General features: G+C 35.1%; 1 protein-coding gene across 10 annotated transcripts in view; it reads right to left on the bottom strand.

Annotated features, from left to right (window-relative positions):
• The window catches only part of UNC80 (unc-80 homolog, NALCN channel complex subunit), a 253,774-nt gene that overhangs the window by 216,873 nt on the left and 20,859 nt on the right, over positions 1–16,042 (bottom strand). For all 10 annotated transcript variants that reach the window (XM_055123362.1, XM_055123368.1, XM_055123366.1 and 7 more), the window contains exons 6-7: positions 14,987–15,063; positions 11,055–11,194 (exon numbers count right to left, since the gene is read on the bottom strand). In XM_055123362.1, the coding sequence (XP_054979337.1) occupies positions 11,055–11,194; positions 14,987–15,063 (217 nt within the window). The remainder of the gene's footprint in view (positions 1–11,054; positions 11,195–14,986; positions 15,064–16,042) is intronic.

Genomic DNA, 16,042 nt, shown 5'->3' with positions numbered 1-16,042 from the left:
ATAATATAGCAGAAGTGATGACATCATCACCTTGGAAACAGGTTATAAAAAACACTTAAGTATCCAACTTGGCTGTTCTCCCTTTTTTTCTGGAATAATTTGTTTCAGGGGAAGCCAGCTGCTCTGCTGTAAACAGCCTTAGTGAGAGGCTCAGATAGTGAGAGCTGAAGCTTTTTGTCAATAGTCATTTGAGTAAGTGTAAGTGCACTGTTCAGCCTGGTCAGCTCTGAGATGACGGTAGCCCTAGCAACAATCCTGAGAGATGACACAACAAAGAATTCTGGGTAAGATGTGAGTGATTTCTAAATAGGAATATTCCAATATTTGTCAAACTTGATTTTAGAATTACTATCAACAAATGCCTTCAATTTTCTTCCCTTAAATATACAAATCCACAATAGTTCCATCCTCATAGTTAGTTTATCCTACACCACCACTGTATCTTGAGCATATTGTAACAGATAACTAGTATCTTTAGTTCAAAAGTAGAGAAAATGAGAGGAAATGTTCTTATGGAATTGTACCCGAGTTATAAGAAGACTTAGTTGCAATTAAACAAGGCTTTTATGAAGAAATCTGGACTTTGAATTGATCCTGTAACTGGATGTGATTTAGAGCAAACCTGGGGAGAGCTTTTTGCCTGTGGGAGGTATAGCAAGTCGTTGGGAGCTTCTAGAACAGACTACGGAAGGCAGCTCACTGAAACGTTTTCAATTATCCTGGACCCTTGCATTAATACATGTATATAGTCTCTTTCTAAAATATATCACTGTTGGTCTATATGTCAACAGAATATGAAAAAAGTGATGGCATATGCCATTTGTTATTATTTATAAAAGGTATCTTTCCATGTCTTATTGTCTTTCATAATTTACTTTATGGGAAACCATCTGCTTATTACGAATAGACCAATGTGAAGCTCTTATGATTATAAAACTGAGGCATACAGCCAACAGTCACCCCACTGAATATCTACAGATCCCTCATTCAGTGACCTCTCTCTCTGTCTCACACACACACACTCCACACACACACACACACACACACACACTTTTGCATGCACTGGTTAACAAGCATTTAATTTTTGTGTATGCTTTAAAGTACAGTGACACCAGGACTGGAGTGGTAGTGCAATCGGTAGGGTACTCGTCTTGCACGTGGATACTCTGGATTCAATCCTCAGCACCACATATGGTCACCACCTCTACTAGGAGTGATACTTGAGCCAAGAGAAATTCCTGAGAACCCCTGGGAGTAACCAAATAAACAAACAAAAAAAGTACAATACTTTAACACTCTCAATCATCTAAGCGTCCATATCCCTCCAGCACAACACACAGGACCTTCCCACTCAATTTTCTACCCAAATTAGTAACATTACTTTTGTCATCAGAGTCTAAGGATTTGTTATCAATGGATACTGTCTGTTCCTTTGATATATCACCTCTCACTTACAGTTGAATTAAATAAATTAAATAAAGGCGGTGTTTCTTTATACACCATCTCTCACTGAGATCATGTGCTACTTGTCATTCTCCTTCAGGCTTACTCCAATTCCATCCACATTGTAACCAAAACCAAACCAAAACCAGAACAAACACAAGACTTTGAGTTCCTACCAGAAGTCTCATCCCTGAGGCTCAAACCTCCAACCAGGGAAGGCATCCCCTGTCATGAAGAAGGAGGGAAGAGTAGAGTAAGCCCCTTCCTCATTACCTGCAAGTGAGCTATGACAAGTCTCTTTGCCTGGGCACTCTCAGACCTCATTTACCCAAGACTTACACCCTACCCCCTAGCTTGGGTTGCTGCAGTAGTGGAAATAATGAAGAGGAGTAACCTATCTGCATGTATGGATAACCACAAAACCCTCAAAGACATCATGCTCAAAAAGACCCCAATATTCTGGATAAGGATTCCAAAGTGACAGTGATTAGGGTGTTCACCAAATTAAGAAAACAATAGAGGAAAGTTCCAACAAGGAAAAACAAAGAGTGAAAATACTTCAATTATTAATCTCTGATATGAACTATATGGTAGGAGAATTAAAAAACATAATAGGGAAGAATGACAGAAGCATATGAAAGAATCAGTGTGCTAGAAAATACATGCCATGAAACCATCCAAAAGGGGGAGGGGGCGGGAAAAACAAAAGAGTAAAGGAAATTTCAGAAATTTATAGGAAAACCTGAAAAAAAACTGAACCATAGGGACAAAAAATAGAGAAACAGAGATATAAAAATAACCTTTGGTAATAAAAAATAAAGCTGAAAATTTTCCCAATATGAACATTATCTTAGATTAGGAGATTAAGAAAGCCCAGAGTATCAATCAGAATAAACCAAACAGAAAACTACCAAGACATACGTAATTAAAAGGGCAAAAGTCCAAGACACAGATAATATCCTGAGAGTAGCAAGAGCAAACCCATAAATTACCATAAGGGATTCTTTGCAAAAACCACAATGATCTTTATAGTGAAATCCTATAGGCTAGGAAAAAACAGTGAATGAAACTGGCATCAAAAGAGAGTCATCATGTACCTAGTTTATCATTGACACCTAATAGTACAATACAAAACTTCTCTGATTAATAGCTAAAGAAGTTCTTTGTCACAAAATTGATACTGCAAGATGCACAAAATTACCTCAGATAAAAAGCTAACAAAACAAACTTGAAACATAGAAATATAGAGAATCCAGACAAAAATATAGCATTAAGTTCCTTCTGAGGTTCAACTCAATATATCTCTCAATGTAGTCCGTGGATTCTGGCTAAATTTGAAGGTCTTTATTTTGAATTGACTTTTCTGTAAGGTATGAGGCACAAATTCAGCTTTTCATTTTTATTATTTTTTGCATTTGGGTATCCAGTTTTCCTAGTACTGTGTGTCAAAGAAACTGTTATCTTTATTTCACTTCATGTACCCATCTCATTTATCAAAAATCAGTTGACCATAGATTTGGAGGATGTCTTTTTGTTCTCAGTTCTAACCCATTGGTTAGAGAGTTGATCCTCAGTTCAATAGCATGCTGTTTTGATTTATAGTATAGTTTCAAAGAAGCAAATGTTATACCACCTAATTTCTTATATCTCAATATGAATATAGCTATTTGGGGTGTGTCATAATTCCACACAAGCTTTAGTAGAGACTATGATGACACTTAAAGAATTGCATTGAAATTTGTATGGGGCTTGCACGGAATCTATATAATAATTTAGGTAGGATAGCCATTTGTCATTATTGATTTTTCTAAACCATAAACATAAAATATTTTTTCATTTCTTAAGGTTATCCTCTATGTCTTCTATAAATGACTTATGGTTTTCATAATAAATGTCTGTCACATATTCTATTACATTGAGTCCTGGTACATGATGTTTTGAACACTGTTTTGAAAGTAGTCTTATTATTCTCTTCTAGTTCATTATTTGCATAGAGCAACGCAACCAAGTTTTACATACAGAATTTGTTTTTTTCTTTTTATTTATTTATTTATTTATTTTTATTAAATCACCATGTAGAAAGTTACAAAGCTTTCAGGCTTAAGTCTGAGTTACATAATGCTCGAAGACCCATCCCTTCACCAGTGCACATATTCCACCACCAAGAACCAAAGTAAAACCTCCCCCTCACCCCCCACCTCCCAAACCCCTCATCCTGCCTGTGTAGCTGATATATTTCACTTTACTTTCTCTTTACTTTGATTACATTCAATTGCAGCACTGTTTACAATAGCCACAATCTGGAAAAAACCAGAGTGTTCAAAAACAGATGACTGGTTAAAGAAACTTTGGTACATCTCCACAATGGAATACTATACAGCTGTTAGAAAAGATGAAGTCATGGAATTTGCATATAAGTGGATCAACATGGAAAGTATCATGCTGAGTGAAATGAGTCAGAAAGAAAGACAGACATAGAAAGTTTGCACTCACGTGTGAAATATAAAGTAGCAGAGAGGTACGAGCTTGCAATGATGCAACTTCTGGCAGAAATTTCTCTGGACTTAGTCACTAAAATACTAAAATACAGAAATCCAAAACCTCGAGTTCGCTATTGGGGCCACACGACCTCATATCTTTTCATTCTCAGCAATGGAAAACAAATGTTCAAATGCTTCCTTTCCAGCAGGTCCGACTTTGGGGCGGGGGAACTCCAAACAATAATAGTGAGTTTTTTGTTGAAATATTGAATGCATACTGAATTTGTAACCTGCTACTTTGTTGTATAGATTTATTGTTTCTAGGAAATTTTTAGTGGACCTTTTATGGACCCCTGTGTATGTTATCATGGAATATGCAAATAGTACTTGCTTGATTTCTTTTCAAGTTTGTATTTATTTGATTTGGACTGAAGCGATAGCACAGCAGGTAGGGCATTTGCCTTGCATGTGGCTGACCTGGGTTTGGTTCCTCCATCCCTCTCAGAGAGACAGTAAAGCTACCAAGAGTATCCCACCCGCACAGCAGAGTCTGGCAAGCTACCCGTGCTGTATTCAATATGCCAAAAACAGTAACAACAAGTCTCACAATAGAGACATTACTGGTGCCCGCTCAAGCAAATTGATGAGCAACAGGATGACAGCACTACAGTGCTACCATTTATTTGATTTATCTTCTTACCAAATTTCTGTAGCTATTTCTTCTAACACTGTATTGAATGAAACTTGGAGATAGTGGAAGTTCTTGCCTTTGCTTGATCTCAGAAGGAATAATTTCAGCTGTTCACCATAAAGAATGATACTAGCTGGGGGTTTGTTACAAATGGTCATTATTATCTCGAGGAAGGTTCTTTCTATCCTTACTTTGAGAGTTTTTAATCATGAATGAATGTTGTATTTTGTCAAGAGTTCTCTGCATCACTTCATGTGATGATATATTTTAATGTTTCTTTTATTGATATGGTATTACCACATTAATTTATTTGCATATGTTGAGAGATAAATTCTGCCTTGTTTGTAGGTTATGATAATTTTAATATAATGTTAGATTCAGTTCACTAGGATTTTGTTCAAGATATTTGCATTGGGGAAACTGGTGTGAAATTTTTTTAGTCCTATCTATCTGCTGTAGATATTAGTGTTATGTTGGCTTCATAGAGGCTGTTAAGAATTTAAAAAAAAATTAGTCACTGTGATTTATAATTTACCATACTATCAATAATAGGAGTTTTGTGAATGAAATATTCCAAACCATGCCCCGCCACCAAACTGTTCATTCCTTTGTACCATTGTTTCAGGGTCCCTTCTTAATCCACTCTGCCACTTCAACACTTTCACCCCCATCTCACAGTTCAGTCATGTGGGCAAGTTATTGGATTGCTTTGTTCATGGACTGCTATTATTCCATTACTATGCTTTCCCAGATCTTACAGGAGAGTGATCATTCTGAATCTGTCTCTATCCTCTGCAGCTAGCATGGTACTTTCACTTAGCATGGTATCTTCCATTTAATCCATGTAATGGCAATTGCATCTTTTTGTCTTGTATTTTTAATAAAAAAACTTTATTTAAGTAAAGACCTAAATTTTCAATTTTTTTGGTACTTGGGTTTTAGGCATACAATATTTTGACACCTGTACCACCATTTGTGTCAACTTCTCTCCACCAGTGTTCCCATGATTCCCCCTGACCTGCCACCTTGACAGGCACATGTTAAAGGCACATGTTAAAGATCTGTAGTTTAGTTTAGATCTCAATCTTTCAATATTTCAATGTTTTCATTTAGATCTCGATGTTTTCAATGTTGTTGAGTCTGTGCTTTATATATATTGCCATAACACTCATCCCCAATATAACCAAGACCCCTAACTCCAATTCCTCTATTACTTTCCTTTGTTTTTTTCCGTATTGAATTATTTCTTTCTATGTCTTTCTCTTCTCTATACTCTGGTGTCAAGACTTAGATAGTTACCTTCCATTTACTACATTAAATTTCTTCATCCGGTTATTCTATGTATCACTGATAAGTGAAATCATACTGTCTTTGCTTCTTCCCTGACTTACATTACTCAACAAGATATCTTTCAGTTCTAACCAGGTTGCAGCAAATTACATGATTTTATTGTTCCTTGCAGCTGCATAGCAGTCCATTGTGTTTATATACCACATCTTTAAATTTATTTAATTTTTCATTCTTATTTTGGGTTCAACTGTCTTTGAACCCTAAGTAGATGCCATATCTTAGCTATTGTTCTGAGTACAGTAATGAATAATGGTATGCATTATGCTCTTTTGAATGAATATTCTTCTGTCCTGGGTGTAGATGCCCAATAGTGGAATTGCTGGAAATGGAAGTTCACTGAGAACTCTCTATACTTCTTTCCAAAGGAATTGAACCAGACAGCATTCCCATGAGCAGTGGATAAAAGTCCTTTATCACCACATCCCACCAACACAAATTATTCTCACTTTTTTATATTTGCTATTCACACTGGTATGAGCTGATATCTCATTATTGTCTTGATCAATATTTCATGACTGGATGTTTGATATTGCTAGCAGCTTTCTCTGGCATCTATTGATAATCATATAATTTTTAGTTTTCCTGGTATTGACACTGAATGACTTGTATATATGAAACCATTCCTGCATCCTCTTGGAGATAAACGCCTCTTTGTCATGGTGTATGATCTTTTTGATGTATTATTAGATTTGGTTTGCTAGTACTTTAAGAGATTTGCATCCATGTTCACCAGAAATATATGCCTATAGCAGCTTTTTAGTGGTGTCTCTATCTCCTTTCAATATTGGGTAATGTTTTTCCCATAGAAGCTCTTTGGGAGAGTTCTTGTTCCTTAGATTTTCTGGAGAGTCTGAAAAGGATTGGAAGAACTTTCCAGTAAACTTATCTGTGCTTGATCTTTTGCTTCTTGATAGACTTTTGGTTACCATTTTAATTTTCTTGATAGACATTGGTCTGTTCATGTGCTATGCTTTACCTTGGTTCAGTACTGAAATGTTATAAATATAAAACTGTATTCATTTATTTCAGGTTCTCTAATTTGTGCAGTAATTCCTGACCATCTTTTGAATTGTTGTAGTATCTGTTTGATATCTTTCCTTTGATTTTTTTTATTTGGTTTATTCTATTTTTATTTGGTTTTCTCAATTTCTTTGTAAGGCTGGCTAATGGTTTTTCAATCTTGTTTATTCTTTCAGAGAACCAGTTCTTGGGTTTCATTGATCTTTTGAACTGTCTTATTCAATTCTCTTTTCATTAATTTCTGCTCTTAGCTTTATTATTTCATCCTTTATGCTTGCTATGAGTTCCCTTCATTGATCTTTTACTAGCTGCTTAAATTGTGCTATTAAGTTATTTACTTGGAGCCTTTCTTGCTTCCTAATGAATGCTTACATTGCTAAGAGTTTTCCCCTTAAGACTTTCATTGTGTCCCATGTGTTGTGGTAACATTTGTCTTAATTCTCATTTGTTTCCAGGAATCTTCACTTATTTTCAATTTTGTCTTTGATGCACTGATTGACCAACTGTCAATTTACAGGTGTTTCAGTCTTTTCCAAGTTTCTGTTTTGATTACCTTCCAGTTTTCCAGTTTCAAAGCATTATGATCTGAGAGACTGGATTTATTTTTCTCTTTTGCGTCACACCCGACTATGCTCAAGGGTTATTTCTGGCTCTGTGCTCAGAACTTATTCCTGACAGTGTTCAGGGGACCATATGGGATGCTGTGGATCAAACCTGGGTTGGCTACATGCAAAGCAAATGCCCTACCTGCTCCAGCCCTGAGAATAGTTGATATGATTTCATCTCCTTAATTTTATGAAGATATGTTTGTTTTGTAGCTAATCATGTGGTCTTTGGGGGGGAATGTCCTATGTACACTGAAGAATTTATACTTTGGGGGGTGACTAGAAGCCCCTATGTATGTCTGTTATGCCCATTTCTTCCATTTTTCCTCCAATGCCAGAGTTTCCTGACTATTTTTCTTAGTTATCTATCCAGAGGTGAAATTAGGGTGTGAAATTTCCAAACACTATTGTGTGTTGTCAGTATCTTCCTTTATGTCTATTAGTTATCATTTCAGATATTTTAATTATCCATAATTAGATACATTTATATTTAGGAGTGTCAGTTCTTCTTGATCCATATATTCAGAAAACTAAAAAAAAAACTGAACAACTCCATCAAAACTGTGAAAGAACTAAACGACTTCACCGAAGACATACAGATGACCAATAGGCATATGAAAAAGTTTTCACCATTACTGATTAATAAGGAAGTAAATGCAAGCCAAAACAACAATAAGAAAGCCACTCTGAATAACCAGGTGAGAATGCTCTGTATTAAAAGAACAACCATTGCCAGCAAGGATATGGTGAAAAAGAACCCATATTAATTGTCAGTGAGAGTGTTATCTGACTAAGTCTCTATGGAAAATACTATGGAGACTTCAAAAAATTAAAAAATGAACTACCATATGATATAGTGATTATACTTTATGATCACTGTATCACTGTTATCCCATTTGATCATCGATTTGCTCGAGCAGGTGCCACTAACATCTCCATTCGTCCTAGCCCTGAGATTTAAGCAGCCTCTCTTTACTTGTTCTTCCCAGCAATGCCACATTGGAGGCTTTTTCAGGGTAAGGGGAATGAGACCCATCATTGTTATTGTATTTGGCATATAAAATACACCACAGAGAGCTTGCTTATGATATCTATTCCAAAATATAAAATAATTAAAAAATACATATACGCAATATATTAATTGCAACTCTATTTACAATAGTCTAAATCTAGGGATGGCCAAATGTCTAACATCAGGTAGGTAGCACTGTAGCACTGTCATCCTGTCCCATTGTTCATCGATTTGCTCGAGTGGACACCAGTATGCATTGTGAGACTTGTTGTTACTGTTTTGGGCATATCAAATACGTCACAGGTAGCTTACCAGGCTCTGCCATGTGGACGGGATACTCTTGGTAGCTTTCTGGGATGGAAGGATGGAGGGATAGAGGAATCAAACCTGGGTAGGCCACGTGCAAGGCAAACACCCTATCTGCTGTGCTACTGCTCCATATAGAAATAGTTATATGGGAGCTGAAGAAATAAGACAGTAGGTAGGGCACTTGGCTCACATGTGGCCTACTGGATTTGATTCCTGGCACCTCATATATTTCCTTGAGCACCACATATAGTCACCCACGCATTACTAAGAGTGATACCTGAGCTTATAACCAAGAGTAAATCTTCAAGATAGCTGGGGAGAGCTTCCAAACAAAGAAAAATGAAATCAAATGTGGTTTATACACACAAAAAGAAATACTTTACAAGGTTGTAAGGATAGTTGAATCTCTCTTTTGCTACAACTTGGAGGGCACAATAGGTGGTCATGTTGAGCAAAGTAAGTCAGATAGTGAAGGACACATGCCATATAATCTCACTCATATATAATATATAAAGAAACAAAGTAAAGGAATGGATAGTGTGTAATGAAAACAAACACCTGGATTATAACAATAATACTGATAATACCAAGGAAGACAAGAAGGATGGAGAAGATGAGAAAGGACAAAACTAATGAAGGATAGTTTTGGCACTTTGGTGGTAGTTGTGTTGAAATAATATTGTATACCCAAAGTATAAACATTAAGACTACTGTAAACCATGTTATCTCAATAATAATATACATAAAAATGAATGTACCATACATCCCAGCACTTTTATTCTTCAGTATCTACTTAAGGAATTTAAAACATATGCCAACCCAAAAGCATGTAAGTGAATGTTTATAGTAGCATTATTTATAATAGACAAAAAGTTGAAAAATAAAAACAAATATCTTTCAACTGCTGAACTAAAAAAAATCTATCCACATAGCAGAATACTATTAAGCAATAAAAGAAATGAACTATTTGGAATAATGTGATGTGGCTGACTCTCTAAAAAACATTGTGCTAAATGAAAGAAATCAGATGAAGAAGAACAAATATGGTGTGACTCCATTTATTTGAAGTGTCTAGAAATACAACTATATATGACAGAAGGCAATTATTGTGATGATCTGATGCAAGATGTGGCAATAGGACTGACTGAAGTAGGCACTGGAATATTTTAAAGTAATAAAAATGTTCTAAAACTGAATTATGCTGATAGTTGTACAGTTTTGTTTTCTAAAATTGTTAATTTACAGTTTAAATTTAAAAAATTGCTTAAGTACTGTTTATTTGAAATGTGCAAATGTTATGACATATAAGATACTTCAATAAAATTTATTTTTAAATTCCTCCTTTTTAAATACTATCTACTCAAGCATTCCCCAATGTGTATGACACTGACCCCCCACTCATAAGAACTAGAACCATCCAGAGGAACAGTAGCAGCATCGGGTACAACTTGTTTTCTTAGTGGGGTGGGGTGTGGGCATTGAGCAATTTTATTTCTGAAAAAGAGAGCAGTTGGCCCAAGTACCTCACTTGAAAGTAGGAATATGACAATGGTCTCAAGGACTCTGGTCCCCTAGAAGCAATTTCTAGCTAAGTACAAAGGGAAATCTCAGGAATCTAAGCTTCCACTTCAGCAGAAAGTAGGAAGAATGGAGTAAGGCTGTCTGTCCCTGAGAAGGTTTTCATATGCTAGTTCAGTGTGTGTACAGGTTACCAGAGGCAGCATCAGAATGTCTTGCAAAGAACAATTTTTCAGTCCTACAGGAGTACTTCAGAAACAACAGTTTAAAACAGCACACTGCTCATATAGTATATTCTTATGTTTTAAAGCACATCAGTGCACAGTCTTATACCACAAACTTCTGTTAAGATCATTTGTGAATTTAAAATGGTAACTAACCAAATAGCTCATGAAATCAGATATTTCTTCCCACTTCCACTGTATTTGTTTAAATGAGCTATTCATTACACATTTCTGAAATTGTATAATCTAATTCCACCTTGACTAACGATACTTTCATAAGTAATATACATATATTAGGCACTTAAACATTTTAAGGAACAGAGGATATACAAGTAGCTGAAAAGGCATATATAGCTTTTGGTCACTGGGACTACATTTTTGTCTCTCATTACAAGTATGTACCTGGAATGTGACGGTCCTCTCTCCTGGGAAGTTTGGGATGACAGACTTCCATCAAAAGAGTTTCCTCTGTGGCAGCCAGAAATGGTGGCCTTAGGCGAGATGGAATGTGATTGGAATGTTTCACAAACAACCTGGAGTCCCTTTTGAAGGTAAAGATAGTAGGTTAGTGCTTGCTTTCTATTTTTCCCATCCAGGTATATTATCTAGAATTAGCTATCATGATACATAACTTGTTATTTCTTTATATTATTATTATTATTATTATATTTAGGGGAGGGGTCACACCTGACAGTGCTCAAGGCTTACTCCTGACTCTATGCTCAACAATCATTCCTGGCAGTGCCAAGGGGACCAAATATGGTGGTGGGATTCAAACTGGAGTTTGACACATGCCTTACCCCTGCACTATCTGTATAGCAAAAGCCTTTTATTTTTGAATTGAAATATTGCAGTTTAGCTAAATGTACTGTCATAGCTAAGAAAGTTGGCCCTTACATAAGAGGAGAATAAAACAAAATTCTAGGGAGTATTAAGTCATCCTAAGCATATTCTTTCCTTTTGTCCTTGTTTCTTTTGTTTTTTTCATTCCCATATCCAGTATCTACGGGAGAAGAGCTACAAACCACGAATCCTTCAAAGATGCACCAAAACGGAGAGGAACTGGATAGATATATGAAGCTGCAAATAATTCCCAGCTTACTGAGAGCTAATTAAATAAAAAGCAGAACATGAGATGAAAATGCAGTATTCAGCTTTTCCATCAGAGGAAAGATGTATTATAATTTTTTCAATTGTATAAAATGACCTTGTTCTGATTCCTAAGTACAAATGTAGTCTTTTAGAAAGTAACTCATTTTCATCACATCTAGTAGACAGATGTAATTCTGCTGAGGTACTATGAGATTTTTTATTTTCCCGTTGGTAATAGATATAAAATTCTTCACTATACTATAAAGATCCTAAAATTTGTAACAGTATTTCATCTATAGCAATGCAATGATCATATGTAATATAAAAGAATATTGTTCAGCCACAAGGTATGGAAAATCAAATACAGATACAAAGGTCATTAAATAAGTTTTCTTCTGACATGATCCAAAAATCCCTTATATGAGCACACTCATGTTTATAGAAGATAAAAATAATATCCAATGATATTATTTTGGATATACAAATTTAAGAGCTAACAGTTAAATTTAAACCAGGTGATTATAGATTAGAGTAGCAGACTTAAGAAAAATGTCATCCAAGTTGTAAATATGAGCCAGGAAGGTGATTTTTTTTAAATGCTGAAAAGCAATAGGTAGCATTCATTTTACTAATATATTCTATTTAACTCCAAGTTATTATTTCAATATGTACCAATATAAAAACACAATGAAGTGTTTATATATTTTATACTAGCTTTAAAATATACAAGTATTTCATTTATTGTTTTATCTTGCCTCTCCGGAGACCGCAGAGCTGGGTGTGGTCAGGGCACAGAGACACAAGAGCAGCACCAGGCATTCAGCTCAGACTACACACTTGCCTTGGGCCCTTTCTCATCCATTGAGCCATTTCATGGCCATTTTGTCCTGTGCATACTTAGCCACAGAGCTGTCAGGATTGCTTTAATAGTTGTGGTGGGCCTAGGATATAAATTCCCTACCTTACATTTGCCAGGAAACACTCAGTAGTATACATCTTATATATTAAATTTAGAAATCATCTCAATTTAGGCTATCCATATTTCAAATAATTTAATAGCCACATAGACATAATGGTTACTATATCAATTGGTGCAGATTTGGAAAAATTAGGTGTAAACAGGAAGCCAAGATATTAATTGGTTCTTGAAACAAAAAAAAATTTAGGCAAGTTCCCTAAAAAATTTCCCAAAGAGAACATTCCAGTGAGGAAAAATATCCAGAGCAAAGATTCAAAGGCTAAACAGTATACTCTGTATTTTAAAAGCAACAATTAAATTAGGGATAATCAAGGTCATTTAAGAAGAATGATGCCAGGTGGCAGAAGACCTGATGAATCTGAGAGGGAAATTTGACTTTGAGATATGGTCAAAACCGAGTCCATTAGGGCTCCGAGGAGTAAGATTTATCTTGTGCCTTGTACATAAGTTCAGTGGAATGATAAGGTAATGAATAAATGATGCATTAGGTAGATTAGTCAGGCGTCATTAGGTGGTATTTATGAGAGGCAGGAGAGGTTAGAAGTAGAAAATTCAATTAGGTGCTTCAATCTACAGTCTCGTTACCAGGACCTGAGTTTAGAGGGCAGATGTGGTCATAGAAAACAAAGAGAACATCTGAGCAACAAGTCGAAAATAAGGCAACATGATTCAGCAGGAAATCAAATAGAAAATATTGAGATTTGTATTTTATTGTATCTGAGATGTTACTAGTCAACACACTGTTATCTTATATGTCCAATTCAGAAGAAATTTTTCAAAAAGAAAATCTTGTTAATTAAAACAGGAACCACTTTATCAGTGAGCACTTTTCATTTTGTACTTATTAAAAAGTCCATCTTTTACTGATTCAGACACACCTATGTTTAACGAGAAAAATATAAATGAAATATACTGGTGAAAGTATTCCTAACATTTCTCATATTAAAAATTTCAATTTAGAGTTGTTATAGATTTTTCATAGAATAATTTCTCTTTATTTCTTAAAGGAGTGCTCAATTATTCCCTTGGCATATTTTCCTAAGCCACTGAGCCTTAATCTGCAAATTTAAGTGCTGGAAGTAACTGAATTTATACTGCACAAAAATGTCAACCGTATCAAGTACTCTACCAGGCAGGCAGAGGATAAAAAGTCAATGAGCACCACACTGGATTTTTTTAATGTTGAAAATGAAAATAAAAAGTATTTTAGAAAAGATAAATTTTGCAATAGATTAAAAAACAGCATGTAAATCTGTGCATTAGTTAGCAAATTGTTCAACAGACAATAAATTTAACATAACTCCAAATTTTTCCACTCTAAGGAAGAAAATTATACTACAAACAATAATGCATCAGTTAACAAGAGGATTCGAATTTGATGGAAGATAGCATTCTATGTACTGCATTTAATTGGAAGTGAAGGAAGATCATCATCTAATATGATTTTACGTTAATGGCAATATACATTCCAATATGTCTTTGAACTATCCTGACCTTCACTTCTTACTTTTTTAACCAATAGTGCATGACAAACTCATGCCAATTTGTTTTATTGTGCACCTTCTCTTTTATGTGGATTAGTCTTGACTCTCATTACACTTTAGATTCCTTTAAGGTGGAGGACTGTAATTCATGCTCCTATTCTACTACCACTGCACCACTGTCCTAGCTGTATAAGGATAGCCTAATAAATGTGAAGGTATTCAATAATTGACAGAGAGATAATACTTAATATAAGATAGACAATGTTGACCAGCATTTGTTTTGTGTTACAAATTATACACTGAAATAAAACAGTGATATTATTGGGCTGGAGAGATATTACAGTAAGCAGGAAACCTACTCAATTTATTTGTCTTGCACGTGCTGGACCCCGACTGAATACCTGGCACTGCATATAATCCCCTGAGCACCTTTAGGAGTGATTCTTAAGCACAGAAGCAAAAATAAGACCTGAGAATCACCAAGTGTGGCCTCAAAACAAAACAAAACAAAACAAAACAAAAATAAGCAAAACATAGAACTTATATGCTGGCCACTGAAATAAATCAATAGTCATATACCATCTTATTTAAGTACTTTTGAGAGGTGGATGAAATCATTCTTCATATCTGACAAAAAAAATCTGAGACTCTTTTAAGTTTCACATTCAGAGAAGAGAAAATTATCTGCAAATAAATTTTATTCTAGAATTTGTATCATCCTTTAGACAGTAGTACATTCAATGATAACTTCCATTATTGTATGATTATAATAAACTCACCTCTTGGGGTCTTGTGTCCTGATTGAGGGATTCACAGGTCTGACTTTGACTGTTAGAAGACGGAGAGCTTCTCTTGGCTGCAAAAATGAAAAAAATTCCATCCCCCAAATTATAATGGGTTGGTTTTGTTTCACAAATCTGTATCACTTTCACATAAAACACTCAAACATTACCTTGAAATAATATCTTAATATCACATAAGAGAAATCATATAGTTAAAAACTTTCACTTTTCCGCATTATCAAAGTAGACCTCTTTTTGAGTGTGACTTATACGTTAAAATACTAAAAAGCTGATAAAAAGTATATTATTCATGATAGGTTTATCATTATATTCAGTTATTTTAAGTAAATCTAGTCTTAATTCTACAAAAGTGAAGTCTTATATGCAACCATAGAAGGTTTATATTGCTTTTAAATTATTTGCTAGTTGGATTAACTGGTGATTAAGTATTGTGTTCAACTAATCTGTGTACACATTTTAAGACCCATTTTAGTACCTATGGCAAAACTTTTGAAAACAAAAATGCTAATTAAAGAATAAAATTTTCATTTATTTTTCAAAAAAGCTGATGACCCAAAAATTGATTGACATCTACATATTATCTAATACCTGCCCAAATTCTGGTATAAATGTTTTATATATAACAACTTAGTTAACCCTTACAATAATCAGTATATTATTATGCCTATTTTACAGATAAGAATAAAGGCATAGATTTGTTTTTGGTTTGTTCTGTTTTGTGGCCACACCTGGTGGTGCTCAGGGCTTACTCCTGGCTCTGTGCTCTGGACTACTCCTGATGGAGCTTGGGGGGAACATAAGTGGTGCTGGGGATCTACCCCCATTCAGCTTTGTGTAAGACAAGTACCCTACAAGTGTGTGATCTTTCTGGCTCAAGGTCACTTGACCCTTACTTGACTATTCCAGCTTGGATAGCCTGGTTCCAAGGTCTATACTTTAATATCATAGTAAGCTACTCAGGAGAACCTGCCTCTACCATGATCACTGCAAAACAAACAGTGAAAGCTATTTCACTTTCCATCTTTTGCTTCA

Source organism: Sorex araneus, chromosome X, assembly GCF_027595985.1.
Source record: "Sorex araneus isolate mSorAra2 chromosome X, mSorAra2.pri, whole genome shotgun sequence".
Taxonomy (NCBI): Eukaryota; Metazoa; Chordata; class Mammalia; order Eulipotyphla; family Soricidae; genus Sorex; species Sorex araneus.
The sequence above is the reverse complement of the archived record's forward strand: the minus strand, read 5'-3'. Positions and strand labels throughout refer to the sequence as shown.